At 41.1% G+C, this 21,758-nt stretch overlaps 1 protein-coding gene across 3 annotated transcripts in view; it reads left to right on the forward strand.

Moving 5' to 3' along the window:
• Nucleotides 1-21,758, forward strand: part of KCNN2 (potassium calcium-activated channel subfamily N member 2) — a 515,917-nt gene that overhangs the window by 458,744 nt on the left and 35,415 nt on the right. For all 3 annotated transcript variants that reach the window (XM_027552617.1, XM_027552615.1, XM_027552616.1), the window contains one exon: nt 16,057-16,198. In XM_027552617.1, coding sequence (XP_027408418.1) covers nt 16,057-16,198 — 142 coding nt within the window. The remainder of the gene's footprint in view (nt 1-16,056; nt 16,199-21,758) is intronic.

Genomic DNA, 21,758 nt, shown 5'->3' on the forward strand with positions numbered 1-21,758 from the left:
TCATCTACGTTCATCACACAGAGAACTCTGCTTTTATATCCAGCTGTCACACTTGGCTTCTATAAGCCCCATTGTGCCATGTTAGCAGAAGGAAATGTTGCTGGCTTAGGAGATTCATATTCAGTTAGTGCGATTTAAGAGAAATAGAGTTGAAAGAGATCATTTCATTACCGGTGCTTGTACTGAAGAGATGAAGAGGTGACTGACAAGCATGACACAGCTAAGCTTAAGTTCATGAGTTAGGTGATTGTTGTAATCCTGACCCCTGATGGCTTTTGGTTACCTGCTTGTAGCCCAAATGCAGAGGTCATTTTCCAACCAGGTTTCCATTTGCAGTATTCCTTTGTATTCTTGAATTCTCTGTATTAAAAAAAAAAAAAGTGACTCTCACCTATTTGGGAAGCAAAAATTGTGTTTCTTTGGGGAAGAGGTGCCGTATCTGGCACCAATCTGTTTGTTGAGCCGAGTGTGTCGCCCACTTTGCTGAGTGTACGCTCTCCCACATTGCTTCTGCAGGTAATACACATTCAGCCAGCAGATTTTTTAAAATATTTATTGATTATTTGTATGTGCCAGGTCTAGTTGTAGCGTGTGGGATCTTTCAGTTGCAGCACCTGGAATCTCTAGTTGCAGCATGTGGGATCTAGTTTCCTGTCCAAGGATAGAACTTGGACCCCCGGTATTGGGAGCGCAGAGTCTAAGCCGTCTCAGCCAGCAGTGGTTTTGATTACCATTTTAAATGCTGAAAATACTAAAAACTGAAGGATGATATAAGACTTTTGAGTTGGTTCTGTTTTTCTTGTTTTTTCTTTTTCTGGAGTAGTTGGAAACAGTAGTAGGAACTAGCAGAGGCTGTGGCTATATTTGTGCATGATGGTAGAAAATGAGCCTGATTTTTAATTGCTTTAAGTCAATCAAGTTTCCGAGTTTTGTGGCTCATGCAGTGATTTTTCTCCAGTCATTTATTCACATTTTCCAGAGTTTCACTTGCAGTAATTTCCACTCTTTCTTTACTCACGTTCTCATTTTCAGCCTCTTTTTTCCACATTACTCTCCTCTTCTCATCATGTCTTTGCTCTTTTATTTCGCTTGTATAAAGATATGTTTCCTAGGCTTAAGGAGACATATAGTTTCTTTTTTTTTAACTTTTTCTTTTGTATTGGGGTATAGCTGACACACATATGCGCACCCCAAGGACTCCCCTCCCATCCAGGCTGCCACATAACTTTGAGCAGCATTCCATGTACTATACAGTCGGTCCCTGTTGGTTACCATTTTAAATATAGCAGTGTGTCCAAAGACACGGTGTTTCTATTGCAGACCTCTGAGACCTTTACATAGTGGAGGGCTGACAGCATTGGTGACAGTGAGTCGGGCTTGAGGATGGTCTTTTTCCACACAGAAGTCCCCCTTCCAGGAGCCTAGACCTGGGTTTTAATTCAGTTCATGATGCTTTGGCATTGCAGTCTACATTTAAGCCGCTCATGCTCAAGCAAGCAAAGTACAATTAGCAGGCCTTTGAGGATGAATTTTTAAAATTGAAGTGGGAAAATTTAACTGGCGAGCCTTGCGATGGCCTTCTCAGAAAGTGTGCGGTCCTGCTCCTCAGCCTCGCTGGAGTCACCATGAGCTTAGTGTTCTTGAGAGCTGTCCCTGCTCTCTTCTCGGTGTGGTGGCATGGTTTTCTGACTCCACTCCTTGTCGGCTCTCTCTCTCTCTCATAAAACGACATTCAGGAATGTTTTCTAGAAACATAGCTTGGAACTATGAAGTGCTGGAGGCTAAACGGCTTGTCAGCATTGGTTCTAAGTAGGAATTTCCATTTGCTGTATTTTGAAAACTAAAGCTTTAGAATCTATTCATGATAATTGTCTACTGTTGATGTGGCAACTTAGAGCTGGGCTGATTGGGGTCACTGGGATATATTCTTTTTCAGTCGAATTGGAGCCTTAAACAGACATCAGAAATTTCTCAGGAATGTGTAATAGATGATAGGATGCTGAAATGTACTTTCCCATCGCTTCCCCCACCCCAGGATGGAAGTACTAGTGTGGGAGGGAGGGAGGGAGACTGGGGAGTCAGAGAACAGAGTGTCATAGAAAGGTTGCGAGGTGTTTTCTTTTTCTTTTGTCTCATTCAGACTTCTTACTGAGCATCCCTCTTCTTCTTACTCTCCTTGTCTTACAGACTGATCTCCTCTCACCCCAGCTCCTTTGGCTCTGCCAAGATAGTGCCTGCCTTACTGCTGCTTCCCCCTTCTTCCTTCCCCAAGTCCTCTTTCTGCCCTTTACCACTCAGTGGTATTAGCCCCTGTGCTCATGACAGTGGCAACAGAAGGGAGCAAAATTAAAAGCTGCCTGTGCTCAGAAAAGCCCTGTTTGCCACCTTGCCTGTGTGCAAGAAGGCACACTTGCAAAAGCAGTGACTTTTCTGTGTCTGCTTTTACACAAACGGAGAGGGATTTGGTCAAGTAGAAAGAAGCACAGTCGTTATGTACTCATCAAGTAGTGTGGGGTTTGCGCTCCGTGATCTCAGTGCTGGCAGCCATCCAGGAGGTTCTCGTGACAGTGGGAAGGGGGCTCAGGCATGAAGAACCACGGCTCTGAGGAAAGGACTGGGGCAGGGGCAGTACCTCTGGATACGGAGCAGCGCTTCCTGGACTTGCTCTCAGGATGAGTCAACAAGACCCTGACATCTGTGTCTGCAAATGCTGCTTCAGCTCCAACATGGTTAGAAAAATGCACAGGGATTTTTGTTTCTTACACATTTACAAGGTACAGTGTGGCATTTGATCTGGAGAATCTCAGAGGGGTGAAACGTGAAGATATGCAGCTACCTTAGATTGGATCTAGAATGGAATGTGTACCCAGGCACACACATACACACACACTCAGACACACCCAGACACACACACCACACACACACACCCCCCCAGATACACACACACCCCACACACACCCAGACACACCCAGACACACACACCACACACACACACACCCAGACACACACACACTCAGACAGACACACACACCCCACATACACCCCACACACACACAGACACCCACACATACCCACACACACTCATACCCACCCATCTCACACCCACCCACACCCACACACCCACGCACTCACCCACACCGACACCACACACACTCACACCCACCCACACCCCCACACTCACCCACACCCACACACCCACACACACCCCCCTCAGATGACGCCCCTAACTTGCTCCGTCACACCTGAGGCTGCTGGTATAGGAGTGGCCCCGGCTTGTGTATATCAGTTGTAGCTGCTATTTCTTAAACGGAACAATCTGTGCTTCCAGGATGATGCCCACGACAGGGGCTTTTGCCTGAAGGCAATCCCAGGGAAGTCCCCTCATAAGCTGATTGCACTGGTTGGGCCAGGCAGTTCAGTTCAGTTGCTCAGTTGTGTCCGACTCTTTGCAACCCCATGGACTGCAGCATGCCAGGCTTCCCTGTCCATCACCAACTCCCGGAGCTTGCTCAAACTCGTGACCATAAAGTCGGTGATGCCATCCAACCATCTCATCCTCTGTCGTCCCCTTCTCCTCCACCTTCAATCTTTCTCAGCATCAGGGTCTTTTCCAATGAGTCAGTTCTTCGCATCAGGTGCCCAAAGTACTGGAGTTGCAGCTTCACCACCAGTCCTGCCATGGAATATTCAGGACTGCTCTCCTTCAGGATGGACTGGTTGGATCAGCGGGGGCAGCCGTGGGGATAAACTGGTGTGGCACTGCCACCTAGTGACTGCCCGCCCGCTGCTCTTCCCAGAAGAGAAGTGAGTCTCTGTGGGCTGTCAGCCTGGTAGAAAACTGCGGTGGGGCGGGGGCTACGGGGTCTTCTAAAACTGCAGCCCTCCGCCCAGGCCCTTGTAGACGTGCTCTCTCTGCATCAGCAGAGCCTGGGGTATGTCAGACAGGAACTGTATTCCGTGGTTTTGGTAAGGAAAGGTTTGATCTGGGGCTAAGAAGTCTTAGGCCTGACCAAGTGTGGTTCCATGGCCGTCTGTAGGCGCCCACCTACCCCTTAGAGGAGCTCACAGTGTGTGGAGGATGCTGGGCACATCGCAGGCACAGAAGGAATGGAGGTCGCCCAGAAAAATGAAAAGAACTACTGGTTGGTCGCCCAGAAAAATGAAAAGAACTACTGGTTGGTCGGGAAGTTTGTAAACAAGAAGGGAAGAGAACCTTGATGGAAACGCAAGCCACGATTATAACATTGCTCTGGAACTTGGTATTTTTATGATTGCCTGGGAAGTAGCTGGGGCTTAAGAGTATAATTTGTGCCAAATTCCATGGTTGTCAGGTTTCAATGCTCTCCAGATGTGTGGAAATTAAGCTAGCTCCAGATTTTCTGATGGCTATCGCAGAGACCCAGCTAACCTCCCTGGAACTCTGGACCAGTGGTTCTCACTGCGGGTGGTTCTGCTCCCCAGGGCCATTTTGGAGAAGGGTTTATTTTTTCTGTTACTGAGTGGGACCACAGATACTCTGTATTGGGTTTGTATGGGACATTCCTACCCAACAAAAAATTGTTCTGTATCCCATTTGACATTAGACTGACTTGTTGGACATTCTACGTACTAAAAGCCTATTTATAATTTTCTTAGATTAGACCTATATCCATTTAAAATGTAACATAATTTTTGTGCTCATTTGTAACATATACTTATTTTTTAAATAATGTTATTAGTGTGTGAATTGAGAGAAAATTGTCATTTGTTTTATTTGGAATTTGACCAAAAGTTTTTCACATTTTAGAAAATCACATTAGGTATGATCATGCTCTGTGGCATTTAAATTGCCAGAACTACACGCTTTCATAAGCCTGAACTGTATTCAAGTCTTATATTAATACATATAGGTGCAAGTAACTGACTGCTTCTTAAGTCTTCTAGGTTAGCCTTGCCTGAGTATTTCCCTTCAGGGAAATCTCTCATGATGGACACTTGTGCCCTGGGGTCTTTCTGCACATTCATTTTTAGGAACCTTTAATTTCTTAATTTCTATGACTCTCTAACCTGGAAGTTCTTTCCTAGGGCTGGGCATATTTCATGAGCCCTTTTTATCAAAAACAGCCTGAATGCTGATAAGTCTTTTCAGGTCTGTTTAGGGTATGTTGAGGTAATATTGTATTCCTGTAAGTTTTTAACATAGATAATTGTCAAATAGTTATATATGTATAAGAACTAAGATTGTTAGCTTATTGACAAATGAGTCATTTCTGAACTCACTTATTCAAACAAATGAAAATACCTACATGAATAATAGAGAGTAAGACAATAAAACATTTTATCATCTTTTCAGGGAAATGTAAGGAATGTAATTCTTCAAATTTGAAAATCGATGGATGTTCTATTAGCCCCTCTTTTCCTTCAGGGCCTTTGACCTTTATCTCAGAGGAAGCTCGTGCTCTTAGGCCGACATACCCAGTGAGGCTCTGTACTCAAAGACCAGTCTTCTGTGGTCTGTATCGCGAATGAAATTCTTTCTTTCTTTCCCTTACACACACACATAGACACAGACACACAGAGACACAGAGGAAAGGGAAAGGGAGGGGAAGAGTAGGGGAAAGGAGAGACGAAGAGAGAAATGTTTAGCTCTTTGACTTTTCTAAATTAACAGAAGAGAGGAAAAAATTCCAAATGTACAAGGTTAAAGTGTGGGTCGCTCAATCGTGTCTGACTCTTCGCGACCCCATGGACTATAGCCCACCAGGCTCCTCTGTCCATGGGATTCTCCAGGCAAGAATACACGAGTGGGGTGCCATTTAGGAGCAAAATAAATTCAAAGTAGAAAACTGATTTTGATGTTTTAAAGAACTACACAGTTAATCAAGATTGAATCTGCCTTATGCCCAGATGAAAGTTAAGCTTAACAGGTAACATTGTATGGCCTGTATCTACTGCGTGGCTCTGGATACTTATTGTATTGAAGGAGGTCTATCCTGGGATCCCCAAGGTCCTAAAATCATGTCTGTTTTCATGACTCAGTGATAGGGAAGAAAGTAGGAGTATGAGGAAGGGGTGAGGAGCAGGTCACATCCATTGGGCCAGTTCAAATTCTCTGACCTGGGGGGATTTCTGTAAGTCGAGTAGTTTTATACATATAACTAAAGTGTTTTCACTTTAGAGCACCCTTACTCAGAAAGGATTTTAGTCAAGGGTTTGGACCTTTAAAATCTGAGTCTTCAACTGGCAGGCATCACAATATTAGCTTCATTGTGGGCATGAAGTAGATCTGGACACCACTGTTTGACCCATATCCCAGTGGGCTGCCCAGTGTTCCGACAACTCAGCACTGAGTTAGATGGAGTCATAGGTGCACATCTATATTCTGAAGGGGATCACCCCTGGCCCAGGAAGCTTATCGCATAGAGAATTAAATATGCCTCCTCCATGGGCAGGCAGAGAAGAGAGAACTAAATGAACTAAACACTCCTGTTTAGTTCATTCTCCCAGATTCTCCATCCTTCCCCTCTGGGAAGATAGACTGCTTCCCTCCCCCTAACACCCCCCACCACACACACATGTTAATACAATTAAATAATGTTAGAGGGAGAAGGCAATGGCAACCCACTCCAGTACTCTTGCCTGGAAAATCCCATGGACGGAGGAGCCTGGTAGGCTGCAGTCCATGAGGTCGATAAGAGTCGGACATGACTGAGCGACTTCACTTTCACTTTTCGCTTTCATGCATTGGAGAAGGAAATGGCAACCCACTCCAGTGTTCTTACCTGGAGAATCCCAGGGACGGGGAGCCTGGTGGGCTGCTGTCTCTGGGGTCGCACAGAGTTGGACACGACTGAAGCGACTTAGCAGCAGCAGCAGCAGCAGAGGTAACCATTTATATATTTTTAAATTTTATTGAAATACAGTTTATTTGTTGTGTTTCTGCTGTACAGCAGAGTGACTCAGTTATACATATTTATATACTTCATATTTTCCACTTTGGAGGCTCCTCTGTCCATGTGATTCTCCAGGCAAGAATACTGACGTGGTTGCCATTCCCTTCTCCAGGGGATCTTCCCAACCCAGGGATCGAACCTGGGTCTCCCACATTGCAGCTGAGCTCTTTACCATCTGAGCCACCAGGGAATCCCTGCCATATCCTTTTTTTTTCACATCCTTTTCCATTTTGGTTTATTACAGGATGTTGAATATCATTCCCTGTGCTATACATGGACCACATCTTGTTTATCCATTCATCTGTCAAAAGACATTTAGGTTGTTTCTATGTCTTAGCTATTGTAAATAAAGCTGCTATGACCATAAGGGTACATGTACCTTTTTAAATTATAGCTTTGTGTGGGTATATGTCCAGGAGTTGGATTGCTGGCTTATATGGCAACTATATTTTTACTTCTTTTGAAGAACCTCCATACTGTTTTCCATAATGGCTGTACCAATTTACATTCCCACCAGTATGATAGGAGGGTTCCCATTTCTGCACAGCCTGTCCAGCATTTGTGATTTGTAGACTTTAATGATGGCCATTATAACCAGTGTGAGGTGGTATATCATTTTAGTTTTGATTTGCATTTCTCTAATAGTTAGTGATGGTGAGCATCTTTCCATGTGCCTACTAGCCATCTGTATGTCTTCTTTGGAGAAATGTCTATTTAGGTCTTCTGCACATTTTTGGATTAGGTTGTTTGATTTTTTTTTTTTTTTTTTTTTTTGGGCTGTTGAGTCATATAAGTTGTTTGTGTATTTTGGAAATTAAGCCCTTATTGGTCATGTCATTTGTACATACTTTCTCCTAGTCTGTAAGTTGTCTTTTTGTTTTGTTTATGGTTTCCCTTGTTATACAGAAGCTTATAAGTTTGATTAGGTCCCCTTTGTTTATTTATTTATTTATTTTAATTTCTAGTGCCTTGGGAGACTGACCTAAGAAAACATGGGTATGATTTACGTCAGAGAATGTTTCGCCTCTGTTCTCTCCCAGGAGTTGAATGGCGTCATGTCTTTAAGTCATTCTGAGTTTGTTTTTGTGTCTAGGGTGAGGGTGTGTTCTAACTTCAGTGATTTACATGCGGCTGTCCAACTTGTCTAGAGATTTGAAGAGACTATTTTTTCTCCATTGTGTATTCTTGCCTCCTCTATTAAAGGTTAATTGTCCATAGGTGTGTGGGTTTATTTTTGGGCTCTCAGTGCTGTCCCATTGATCCACATGTTGGTGTTTGTGAGGCAACCATTTTTAAGGTTAGCTGTGATCTGTTTTTCCCCTCTGTAACTTTCAAAGTTCTCTCTATTCCTCGTATTAAAAATCTAGGATGATCCCTCTCTGCATAAGTCTTTTGTTATTCTCTAGGAGTCCCTTAGACTGCAAGGAGATCCAACCAGTCCATTCTAAAGAAGATCAGTCCTGGGTGTTCATTGGAAGGACTGATGCTGAAGCTGAAACTCCAATACTTTGGCCACCTCATGCGAAGAGTTGACTCATTGGAAAAGACCTTGATGCTGGGAGGGATTGGGGGCAGGAGGAGAAGGGGACAACAGAGGATGAGATGGCTGGATGGCATTGCCGACTCAATGGACATGAGTTTGAGTGAACTCTGGGAGTTGGTGGTGGACAGGGAGGCCTGGCGTGCTGCAATTCATGGGGTCGCAAAGAGTTGGACATGACTGAGCAACTAAACTGATCTAAACTGACTGACTGGTGCAGATACTAAGTAGACCTTTTCTTTAGAGATGCCTGCCTTCCAGTTTTCATGGAAAATCAAAGAAATTTTTTTAAATTCCCTTATCTTTCCTTCCACTTCTCTATTCTCCTTCTGAAAAGTTAGTTATTAGACCCTCTGTGTTCTCTGAAAATACATCTTTTTTGTTCTCTTTTTTTCCCTTCCCTTCTCTTTTTGTCCTACTGCCTGGAAGATTTCTACCAGTTTATATTCTAATTGTATTATGATTATTTTTTATTATAATTTTAAGGTTTTTAAAAAGTTCCTCTTTTTTTTATTCTTTAGTTGCACTCCTTTGTAGCATCCTGTTTCTTTTTATAGATTGCATATTTTCCTTTAGCTCTTTCATGATGTAGCATAGAAAGTGCAGGAATCCCACATCCTGTCACTCTACGTTATCTCTAGATTCTTCTTATTTCTTCCTTTTCCCTTATTTCCTTCCTTTTCCCCTCCCATTTTTTTGGCTGTATATTTTTATAGAAAGTATACTTCAAATGTGTACTGATCATTTGTTATTCTTTCATGTTCCAGACTGGAAATTGGAAGCTTTGCATGAGGAGGGAGCTGGTGAAATTCTCTGTGGGATATATAAGTGAAAAGCTGCATTTTTTATTAGAAAACCCTCCTGTGATGAAAGTCTTTTTACTGAAACAGTTCTGTTTCTCCAGAGAGAAACATCCTTTCTCTGTATTAGTGAGTTCTAATATAGGGTCATAAGCGGGGAGTGAAGAAAGGAAGTTAGGAATGTTGTTCAGCTTCAAAACTTGAATTTAACTACCATGTTTTCAGATCCAAACATCTTTCCTAACCTTAGCTGGGCCCTGGCTCAGAATCTCCAGTCTTTCCTCAGAGAACAAAACTCTGTCTCCTGTTAGCTGTCTGGCAGTACCATGCAGGGGCAGGCACCTGGGCATCTATTATTCCATATACTCAGACATCATAATTTCTCCTGTTTTCAACTTTGGACCTTACCCACTCATTGCATGGTTTCTCCAAGTTGTAAACTTTCCATGGATTGTATAATAAGCTATGCCTTTAAATTGTGAGTATTTAGGCCATTTATATTTAATGTGGTTACAGATATGCTTGGGTAAATATGTACTCTGGCTACTTGTTTTCTATTTGTCCCATCTGTTCTTTGCTCCTTTTTTCCATTTCTGCCTCATTTTGGATTGCTTATCTTTTTTTCATTCTATCTTATATCTTTTACTAGGTTATAACTCATTACTCTTTGATATATTATTTTTGATTTTTCTTTTAGGATTTATAGCATACCTATACACTTAGGTATACTATAACTAAATTATCACAGTCTTATCTTCACCTGATATTCTGTCGCTTACTACAGTTTACCTTCAAGTGATACTGTACCACCTTACATACAGTATTTTCACTTCTCGAACCTTACAGTTTTATCTGCACATACTGATCAGTAAGTAGTTGGCTGAATAATCAAGGAGACCTCTCTACAGTTCTCTGGATCTGTCTCTGTGCAAATGTTTCCTCTCTGGTTCTTGGCCCTGTAAACTCATGGTCTCTGTGTATTCCCAGTTCTGTCCTCAATTTGGAAAGACCTCTGGGCTCTGCTGATCTCCATCCCTGAGTGACATTCTGAAGCCTTTCCTGAGGCGTGAAGCTGGGGCCCTTTTACAACTCACTTCAGTTGTTTACCACCTCACAGGAGTCACTGTTCTTTGTTACTAGATTATGTTGTGGTAACTATTCTTTCAAATATTTTTTCTGGTTTTGTAGTTGTTTTAGGAAGCAGTGTAAATTCAGTCCTTTGTTGTTCCATCTTAGCTGGAAGCAGAATTCCCCATGTACTTTTGTTTGTGTAAAAATATGATAATTTGTATTCTCTGATTTCTCTCTTCCTTTTGTTCTTATGGGTTTATATCTTTTTCAATTGCCCTACTATCATTTTAGTGTTATTTCAGGAGAGAATGGTGGATTCAGGAGAAAGAATTGATGGCAGGTTGATCACATGAATGTAAATCTCCATAATGCTTCTCACCATTTAACTGAGGCTGACATTTGAGGTCAGAGCTGACAATTAAGGTATTTTTGCATTCCATAGTATTAATAGTATGTTTAATAGAAAAGGGTTAATGAACATAGTTTATAAGCTGTAAATCTCCATTGTTGAATTATTTTTTACATGTGTAAAACTAACTTATAAGTTGCATACAGATCTTGAAACATAACTGATAAGTCTGATTCATACTGATTGAAGGGAAAGACTCATTTCTATCCCCTTTTCGTATCTCTATATATGTGATCCTGAAGGCCTAACATGTGGCTAAGGACAAGTCAGTTTGAGAAAAAATGTTTCATATTTGTCATATTTGTTAATTCAGTAAATACCAATTTCTCACTATATTCTTTTAAGTGAAGATAAAACAATGAGTAAAGCATAATCTTTGTCCTCAAATTCTTTATAATTTAGATTCTTGGGGCCTGTTTATTAAGCTGAGCATATGTTATATGCCTTCTGGGCCACGTTGACATTAATGGCATGAGAGATACCTGTAAGAGGCTCCTGGTATACAGAGAATGGACACGGTACTCTGTGGTCCAACCCAGAGTACCGTGCTAAAATTACTATGTGGAACCTGGAATAGAGGAATTATGACCAGATTCTCAAAGTACAAATCAGGGCTAGGAAGGTGGGGGAGGGTTTTGTTAAGCAGAAGAAAATGTACCTGTAGAGAAGGAGCTGGGGAGGGGATGGCATAACTGCCCGCCCTTACTATAGCCAGAGCTCCTGTTGCTTATGGAAAGGTGCTGTGGGCGGGGCAGGAGTTCTGGGTAGAGACCATCTCATTCAGAGGGAAAAATTCAGTAATGCCCTTGGAAAGATCACCCTGGTGAACTATAGCAAATCTAATGGAAAACTGTCATATTTGTGATTTCAAAAATAGTGATAGATCCACAGCCAAGAGTGAATGAAGAAATGAATGGAAACTAAGAAAATAAACATTTTCTTCTTTTAAAACCTTAAAGCTGATCTCACAAGCTTTAAGTCTTTGCAGCATGCAGTTCTGTAAAACAGTTCACGAAGTCCTTTCCCTAAACCCTAGAGCCCTTATTTTAAAAGTTTGAGATCATCATAAATTCCTTACACTAATTTTAATCTTCTTTAATATGTCTTAATTAAACAAGCATTCATATTGATTAGAATTTGAAATTTGCCCCATGAATTATTTTTTCAGGTCTTTCCCAGAATAGTTCTCCTTGTGGAGAAGGTTGGAATTATCTAAGTAAGTTATTGAAGTGAAAAACTGTAGGAAATATTTTGAAAATGTTTAACTATTTAAATTGTGTATATTAATCATTCACAATGGTGTCACTCTGCATTTATTCAAAACCTGGAAGTGTTCTAGGCAATGTCATCCTGTTGATAAGTCTTAATATTTGTTTCTGAGTTTCCAAGAAAGAAACTTTGATTGTTCTAATAGTAGCTAATGTGGTCCCTAATTACCTTCCTCTTGTTGACTAGTCATAAGTATGTCTGAAATGTCACTTAAACATTAGTATGAAATATTATTTTTCCATTCTAAGTTATCTTTAAGGCTTGTTAATTAGTTAATAAGAAAAAAAAAGGTAATTTACCCTTGAACCCCAAGCCATTTAAATGCCAACTCCTAGAAAGTTGTCTGTTTCTAATTAGACCCTTCATATAGCAATACAGTGTCTGACCCAATAGACTTGCATAGCATATAACTGCTGCTGCTGCTAAGTCGCTTCAGTCATGTCCAACTCTGTGCAACCCCATAGACGGCAGCCCACCAGGCTCCCCTGTCCCTGGGATTCTCCAGGCAAGAACACCAGAGTGGGTTGCCATTTCCTTCTCCAATGCATGAAAGTGAAAAGTGAAAGTGAAGTCGCTCAGTCGTGTCCGACTCTTTGCGACCACATGGGCTGCAGCCCGGCATATAACTAATACTGATTAAATGATATAATGGCTTAATACTTAAGGATGGTGAAGAATTGAATAAGGATGGGAGAAATTTGTATATTTTAGACGTGTGTATTTATTAAATGTAGGCAACTAACTTTCATTGTAACTTTCAAAGTCATTAAGTGCTCTATACTTTGAAAACCAAATCAAAGCGCTTCAGGAAGAACAGATGACAAAGATTTTCACACCTTTGCCCAAGCTGAGGAGACTGACCTGTGCACCCCAGCAGTGAAGGCCCCTTAAAGACCTTTGTTTATAGTACAAAATCTCAAACTTCCTCTTTGTAGTCACTCTACCAGAGGAACAGCATGTGCCTGGCAAGTAGGCAGGTATGTGCTAGTCACTCATGATGTAGCAAAAACTTGAGGATATCACTCAGACGTGGTCACGTTTTCTTCGTGGCTAGCGACTGAGAACACTTTGTTGATTATGGGTAAAGACCATAGCTGTCTCAGCCAAAGATTGTAAATAGAGAAAATGCAAGTTCAGTGCTGAACACATAGTGAGGCCTCAGCAAATATTTCATCTGCATCAAGGAGTCAGGGCCATCAGCTCCTAAATGTATCGGATCTTTATGTAAATCGTGCTTTGTTAGGAAGGAACTTTGTGTCACAGCTGAAAATTGAATAGGATGTGAAGCTTTTGCCTCCCCTCTCCTGTGTAGCCCACACTCATGCCGAGGTAATGTATTCTCTGTTTCAGGCAATTGCTTGATGAGGACTGTTCATAGAGAGCCTCAATATTGTGAGTGGATTATAATCCAAAGAGTGCTTCTGAGGGTCCTTTTTGAAATAGAAACTACATTCTCCCATGGCACCCCCATCACACAGGCATCGCAGCCTCCCCAAGCAGCCCACAGAGCCTGGTAGCCCACGCGTAGCTGAGCTCTCACACGTGTCACATCATTCTGCTTTTATGTGCGTGTTATTTATCAGAGGTTCTCAGAGGAAGCGCACTCATCTATCTCCCTTGAAAGTTAGGAATACATCTTTAAAAAAAAAAAAATTGAAGTATAGTTGACTTACAGTGTTGTATTATTTCAAGTGTATACCAAAGTGATTCAGTTATACATATCTATGTTTTTTTTCCCAGATTCTTTCCCATTATAGATTATTATAGTTCCCTACTATGTATGTTCTTTATCAATGCTATTTATGGTAGGCCTTATTATTTATCAGTTTTATTTATGGTAGTATGTATCTGTTAATCCCAAACTCCTAAATTACCCCTCCCCTCCCCTCCTCTTTCATAACCATGAGTTTGTTTTTTGTGTCTGTTTCTGTTTTGTAAATAAGTGCATTTGTTTCATTTTTTTTTTCGATTCCACCTATAAGCAATATCATATGATATTTGTCTTTCTCTGTCAGACTTACTTTACTTAGTTTGACAATCTCTAGGCCCACCCAGGTCACTGCAAATGGCATTATTTCATTTGTTTTTTTAGTGATTGAGTAATATGAGGAGTAAGGCTTCCTGGTGGCTCAAAAGGTAAAGAATCTGCCTGCAGTGCAGGAGATGCAGGAGACATGGGTCCGATCCCTGGTTGGGGAAGATCCGCTAGAAAAGGAAATGGCAACCCACTCCAGTATTCTTGCCTGAGAAATCCCATGGACAGAGGAGTCTGGTGGACTACAGTCCATAAGGTCGCAAAGTGTCAAGCGTGACTGAGCATGTGTATCTGTCTATCTATCTGTCTAATATGAGGACTACATCTTGACCTCCCTTTTGGCAGAGACAGCCTCTCCACTCAGCCATCCTGGGAAGAGGGGACTCTGCCTCTGAGTCACGATGGCCGTTTCCTGGAGCTGAGCGGTGAGGCTGCTGTTCTCCTGCCACCAGAGACTCGCAGCATGCTGCTCAGCAGGGCTGGCTGCTGCATACCTGCCCTTCCCTTTTCTTTCAGAAGATACGGCGATGCCATCATGCCTCCTTGCTCTGGGTTTCTACTCACTCCAGCCAGGGCTTTCTCTTTCCTAGCCAGTGTAACAGGAAATACCATTTCTTAGCTTCTCTCTTGTTTGGAAGCAAACAAAAGAGTGTAAAAGTGATAAGCATAGGCCATTCTGTGTCCGAAGACAGAGATAAGACCCACTGTCTCCACTGTCAAAGGGACAGCACTACAGGGGAAAGCTTATACTCTCTAACCTTTCTGCACTTTGGGTTATGGCAGAAGCCTTGGCATGAGATAAAGAACAGAAAAAAGAAATCTCAGAGGATGTAATGGCGCAATGTAGGTTGTGTATGGTATCAATCCTGGGGCTCAGGTCATGGGGAGGCTTCTTGTCTCCACAGCTCTGACGACACAGATGGTTGAGCTAAAAGGCAGAACTGAGTGAATGCCAGCTTGGGGGTTATCAGCATGCTTCAGAGACCAAGAAACAAGGAAGGGGAAGCTGTTCCTAGTGGGCTCTGGGAGCTGGGAAGAAAGGGTGGTCCTTAACACAAGTAGAGTGAAGAGTACGGAATGCCCGTGACTGCAACCCTGCGTGAGGGCCACCCTGCCCACGACTGTGCAGAGCACACATCCAGGGCAAGTTCCTCTCGGGTGACAACTGGCATGGCCTCACGCTTGTATGCGTGAAGGATGGTAGTGCCCCACAAGGGGCCCGGGTTACTGTTTAACACTGGTAATTCAAGAAAAACATTGTAGGATATCTCTTTCTGATATAAAAACCTTCCTCCTCGATAGAAAAACTTGACACCTTCTAGGATAACCTACATATCTCTCCTTTTGAATACAAACTCTGTGTGTGTAACTCATGAGGCAATGACTTACATTAAGCTTTAGTTCTGGGTGTGGACTGTGCAATCAAAGATATTTTTCCCATCTTCAAGGAGGACGACCAGTACAGGACAATTACAGTCTAGTCCTGTGGGAGGGAGCCCCCAGGAGGGGCTGGGAGAAAAACAGAAGAGGCTCCTGACTGAACTGATTTTGAAGGGTCACCATTGGCCCACTAGGGAATCAGATAGCAAAGGGGACACCACGGCTTCTCCTGATACAGAGGCGAGGAAGGAGATTGGGCACCCGCACATCGTCCTACACACTGGGCACATCAGTGAACATCAAGGAAGGAGGGCATTTTTGTGAGCAAAGAACAGGACTCAGAGATAAATGTGCATTAGTCAACTAACACCAGTGATAAAAGCTATTTTCATATTTTACAGCTTCCCTTTCAAATTATTTTTAAAGTTGAAGAAATCCTGATGTCTTTCATATTGCTTAGGTAGAACCCCAATTTTACTTATAATAGTGAGCTGTGAAAACCTCTAAATAGAGCATTTTGTAGAAGCTACTTAGTAAATTCACTGGATTAAGTCAAACTGCCCTTGGCGGCCCTCCTCTAGACTAATTATAAAGGACTGGCTTTGTTTGCTATTTTTCAGGTACCATGATCAACAGGATGTGACTAGCAACTTCCTTGGAGCAATGTGGCTGATATCAATAACTTTTCTCTCCATCGGTTATGGTGACATGGTGCCTAACACATATTGTGGGAAGGGAGTCTGTTTGCTCACTGGGATTATGGTAAGTGTCTTTTCACTGTCCGTCTCTTTTATGAATACTCACGAAGGCACTTAGTCCATTCCATCTATGTGTAAAGTCATGGTAAAATATTTGATTTCCCAGCAGCAGAAAGGCAGCATATATAAGTCAATTTTCTACTGGAAGAGAACATCAACAGTTTTCATCCTTTTTTAATTTAAATGAAATATAGTTGTTTTGCAGTGTTGTTAATTACTGCTGTATAGCAAAGTGATTCAGTTATACATGTGTGTGTGTATATATATATTATTTTTTAATATTCTTTTCCATTATGGTTTATCATAGGATATTGAATATAGTTCCCGGTGCTGTACAGTGGGACCTTGTTGTTTATCCACTCTCTATAAGCTCATGTCTTCTAACCCCAGCCTCCCTCTCCACCCCTCTTCCAAACCCTTCCCCCTTGGCCACCACAAGCCTGTTCTCTATGTCCATGCTTCTGTTTCATAGATAGGTTCATTTGTGTCTTATTTTAGATTCCACATATAAGTGATACCCTATGGTATTTCTCTTTCTCACTTAATATGATAATCTCTAGTTTCATCCATGTTGCTGCAAACAGCATTATTTCCTTCTTTTTAATGGCTGAGTGGTATTTCATCAGGTATATATACCACATCTTCTTGGTCCATTCATCTGTCAGTGGACATTTAGGTTGTTTTCATGTCTTAGCTATTGTGAATAGTGCTCATATGAACAAAGGGTGCGTGTTTCTTTCTGAGTTATAGTTTCATCTGGATATATGCCCAAGAGTGGGATTGCCGGATCATATGGTAATTCTAGTTTTAGTTTTTTGAGGAGTCTCTGTATTGTTTTCCACAGTGGCTGCACCAATTTACGCTCCCACCAATAGTGTAGGAGGGCTCCCTTTTCCTCACACACTCTCCAGCACTTGTCATTTGTAGACTTTTCAGTGATGGGGTCGTTCTGAATGGTGTGAGGCGATTACCTCATTGTGGTTTTGATTTGCATTTCTCTAACAATTAGTAATGTTGAGCATCTTTTAATGTATCCAATGGCCATCTGTATGTCTTTGGAGAAATGTCTATGTAGCTCCTGTGCCCATTTTTGAATTGTTTTTTATTGTTGTTGAGTTGTACAAGCTGTTTGTATACTTTGGGAAATTAACCCCTTGTTGGTGGCATTGTTTGCAAATATTTTCTTCCATGCTGTAGGTTATCTTTTCATTCTGTCTATGGTTTTGTTTGTTCTGCAAAAGCTTATAAGTTTGACTAGGTCCCATTTGTTTTTGTTTTTATTTCTACTGCCTTGAGAGACTGCCCTAAGAAAACTGGTATGATTTATGTCAGAGAACATTTGCCTATGTCCTCTTCTAGGAGCTTTATGGTGTCGTGTCTTCTATTTAGGTCTTTAAACGATTCTGTGTTGATTTTTGTGTATGGTATAAGCGTATGTTCTAATTTAATTGATTTACACGGGGCTGTCCATCTTTCCCAACACCACTTGCTGAAGACACGTTTTCCCAGTGTATATCCTTACCTCCTTTGTCAAAGGTTAATTGACGGTAGGTACGTGGGTTCACAGTTTTCATCTTAATTTGCATCATGAAGCTCCATTGAGGAGAGAGTGCTGCTGGATTTGCTTTTTGAGATGAGCAAATTTGATCTTAGAGCTTCAGCTTCAAGGTCAAGAATTTCTTTACGTCTGGATTCTGCCATTTCCAATTTGCCAGGTGAACTTAAATGAAATCCTCTTCTCTGGAATGTACTTTCCTCATCTATAAAATGTGGGCCATGAAAACTATCTTGAAATGTATCAAACAGTTGAAGAATAACACTTTTTCAATTAAATAGTGTTTATCACTTTAGTGAATATTTCTTTTTTATTATCTCAATTACAGTGCTCACCTAGTAACTAGAAATAGAGCAAAAAAAAGGACAAACTGTCTCTGTACTTCCTTTCATGGAGCTTATAGGTGACCACTTTTTTTTTTTTAATAATTAACACCTTTTTTAATAATTAACAAATGATTGTTAATTACGTTTTTGACAAGTATGTGAGGGACTAAGACTTCTGATCAGATGTGGGCACTAAGGGAGAGGAATGGGATCTATTCAGAGAAAGAAATCCCTGGAAATTTGACTTTGAAACTGAGATGGGAAAGGGTGGTAGCCAGGCAAAGTGTCAGAGAGGAAGGGCATTCCAGGGAGAGGAAGAGGTTTGTATGAAGAAAGTGAGGCCAGGGAGGGACTTGGTATGTGGACACAAGGCCGCTGGGTCAGGAGTGTCCAGAGTGAATTGGGAAAGAGACACAGGGCTGGGAGTGGGAGGCCAGATCTTATGGAGCTTTAGAGTGAGGTTTGCTGCCTGTCGTGGCATGCCACTCTGCTGGGACACTGAGCAGGCTCAGACATGTTCCTTGTCCCTTACTCACCTGGCCAGGACCGGTGTGTACCATTTACTTTAGATGTAAGAAAATGGAAGGCTATCAAATTGTCTAAAATTTACTGCCATGTGATGTGAACTTTGAAATGTCTGCCCCAGATGCTCCAGTTTTAGTGACTTGGGTTCTCCTCATTCCTTATCTGCTTCTTCAGCTGGGTTACAGCAAAGAGCATCATCCTGGTGCTGGTTTGGTTTCTGCCTACAGAAGGATGTGAGCTAGCACTGGGAGCCCCATAGGCAGGAAATGCCCAGAATGCCTCAAGCCAGGCATCTCTGCCCAACGCCTCCACTGTGTCCACCCCAGGTTGGCACGAGAGAAGCAGGCTCTCAAAGTGAGGACCTTTGAAGCATGGCCAGGGCAGTGTGTACCCTTGTAGCAGCTGCTTAAGAAGATTGTTCAAAGAGCGAGAACTAGCTGGAAGGACTGAGTGTCCATGACATATACAGAGTAGGAACATTCTTCTCCCACTTGGCAGTACTGAACAGCTAGCTGTGAAAATAAAATCTGGGGGCTCATTTTAGGGTTACCAGTTGTAACAAGATGACCATTTGTGGAAAATATAATTTAGCATTCTTTGCTTGTAAAAGAAAATACAGTTTTATGAATTTTAGTAATTTTTATTACAATTGATATGGTCCTTTATGATTACTCTTGGATCCCTTTCTTTTTCCTCAAAAGATGGCATTTTATTATATAGTATAATGCTTTGGGAAATAAAATGTGCATGGGTGTATTTTTGGAGGGCCCATAACAAGCCCACAAGGGACATGAATGACGCTATTTATACACACAGAACTGGTGATTGCAGAGTTTTTCCCCTTATGCTTCTTAGAAACAACTTCTTTGGCATTGGTTTTTGGCAAGACATCCACTCTTTTATTCTTGAATCAGGTATGACTCAGGGTTTGTACAAACCGCTTCATTTGCCATGGATCAGAGCCAAGTTTGAGGTTAACCTTGCCTGGCTCTTGTAATACTTTTATCTTTCCTTGATTTTTTTCTCCGTCCCTAACATCTCAAGAGCAGCTCCTGCAAAGTCTCATCTGAAAGCACAAATCTTTTATTTCATGCCTTAAACTACTTCCTTGCTTAAGTTTCACTTGTAATCTTACTTTGTTTTTAGAGAATATGTTCTAAGCCACTTGATATATATGGACACAAAAGTATTCCATGCAGGGAAATTCACACTATCTTCCCTGCTGCTCTCTGAGCTCCTGCTGTAAACTTCAGTCCCTCTGTCCTTAATCTAAGGAGCTCCATTCCATTTCCCTCTTAAGAACAGTTTCTTAATTAACTTGATGAGAAGTTGTTTACTTCATATAGAAAAATTGAGTGCTATTTGACTAATCTATTTGCAAAACTGTATACAGTGGCATAGTCTTTATCCACTGGCCAAGCAAATTCACACAGACTCAGGCCACAAAGCAGTGGTCTGGGGGTGCTTCTGGGTAGTTGGTTATAGCCCATGTAAATTTCCTGGGGATCAGGAGCCTAAGCATTGAGGTTACCTAGAAACTGTACAGAGAGTGGCTGATAAATTTAGTTTCCTAAAAGAGGTTTTCTCAGAGTTTGTATAAAAGGTGAGTTTCATTTAGATGAACTGTGTTTTATTTTTGTCAGACATCTTTTCTTTTTTTTTTTTGCCTTTGATCACATGAAATTTAAATACCAGTTCTTTGCATTGGAATTGCCTAAGTCAGATATGACTTGCTTTTAATTTCAGGCTCTTTTATTCTTTTTTTTTTTTCTTTCTTCTTCCAGCCTATTCGCCCCTGCACTTTTGCAATGCATGTTTAGATAAAATGTACATTGTCACGTTTCTCATGAGTCATTGCTCCATGTTTCTCTGGTCTTTGATAAACTGTGAAAAAGAAGGACAAGTCACAGCAGCCCTGGGAGAGCACAGGGTCAGCCCTGAACCGTCTTGCACATCATCTCTGAAGCACTGAGATTCCTTGTGTTCTTTTGTATTTCAATTTTCTTGTTCTTGTGTTTATGAAATTTTGATAGAATTTATACCCTATGTGATTATTTCACTTTGAAGCATGTAATATACAGTTGATCTGAATGCTAACGCCTGCAAAGCTTTCCCATTTCAAAAGTGTAGACGTAAAGAAATTAGCAGTGCATGTTTTCTTCGTAAAGCTAATGAAAGTAATGAATTATTTCATAGAATCTTCTTAAATATTCACATTTCATTGGTTAAAAACTCAAAATGAAATTGTCATTTAAAAATTTTAAATAACAATTTATATCATGAATTACTTTGGGGAGCCAAGGACATTAAGAAAAGCTCATTTCTGCCATGCTTCTTGGCAGAAATGTATTGTTAAACCATGAGGGAAGAGAGTTTCCATAATATTTCTAAGAAAGAAACAAATGGTCTTATCAAAAAATAACTTCTCCTTGGCTGAAATGTAAGTTGTAAATCCAAGACAATCATGGAAAGATTTTAAAATAAATTTTAGGTTGTGTTTACAATGCTATGTAAAGATGATTATCAAAATATTAAAACAAGGGGTTTTATATGTTAAAATGCCTGAACAAGAATTCCGTTGTGATAGATCAAATGAGTCAAGACCTAACTAATATTAGAGCTGACAAAACAAAGATCTCTTCCCTTTCCATGGGTCTTATTTTAAAAACACAAGATTATAGAGCTGCCTAATAGACAAAGTCCTCATTACCCTTCAAGAGAAAACCACTGAGGTTGTCATTATTTGTCTTTTTCCTTATTCTTCTATCCTTCCTCTTTTTAAAAGAATTTTACTCAAGTGTAGTTGTTTTACAATGTTGTGTTAATTTCTTCCGTACAACAAGGTGACTCAGTGATGCATGCACACATATTATATTGTCTTGTTATAATTTGTCACAGGATATTGAATATCGTATAGTTCCCTGTGCTATGCAGTAGGACCTTATTGCTTATCCATCCTGTGTGCAATAGTTTGCCTCTGCTAATCCCAAACTCCTAATCCTTCCTCCCCTATCCCACCCTCTTTGACACCCACAAGTGTATTCTGTATGTCTGTGAGTCTGTTTTTCTTTTGTAGATATGTTGATTTCAGTCGTATTTCAGATTTCACATATAAGCGGTATTATATGGCACTTGTCTTTCTCTTTCTGACTTACTTC

This window comes from Bos indicus x Bos taurus, chromosome 10 (genome assembly GCF_003369695.1).
Source record: "Bos indicus x Bos taurus breed Angus x Brahman F1 hybrid chromosome 10, Bos_hybrid_MaternalHap_v2.0, whole genome shotgun sequence".
Classification (NCBI taxonomy): domain Eukaryota; kingdom Metazoa; phylum Chordata; class Mammalia; order Artiodactyla; family Bovidae; genus Bos; species Bos indicus x Bos taurus.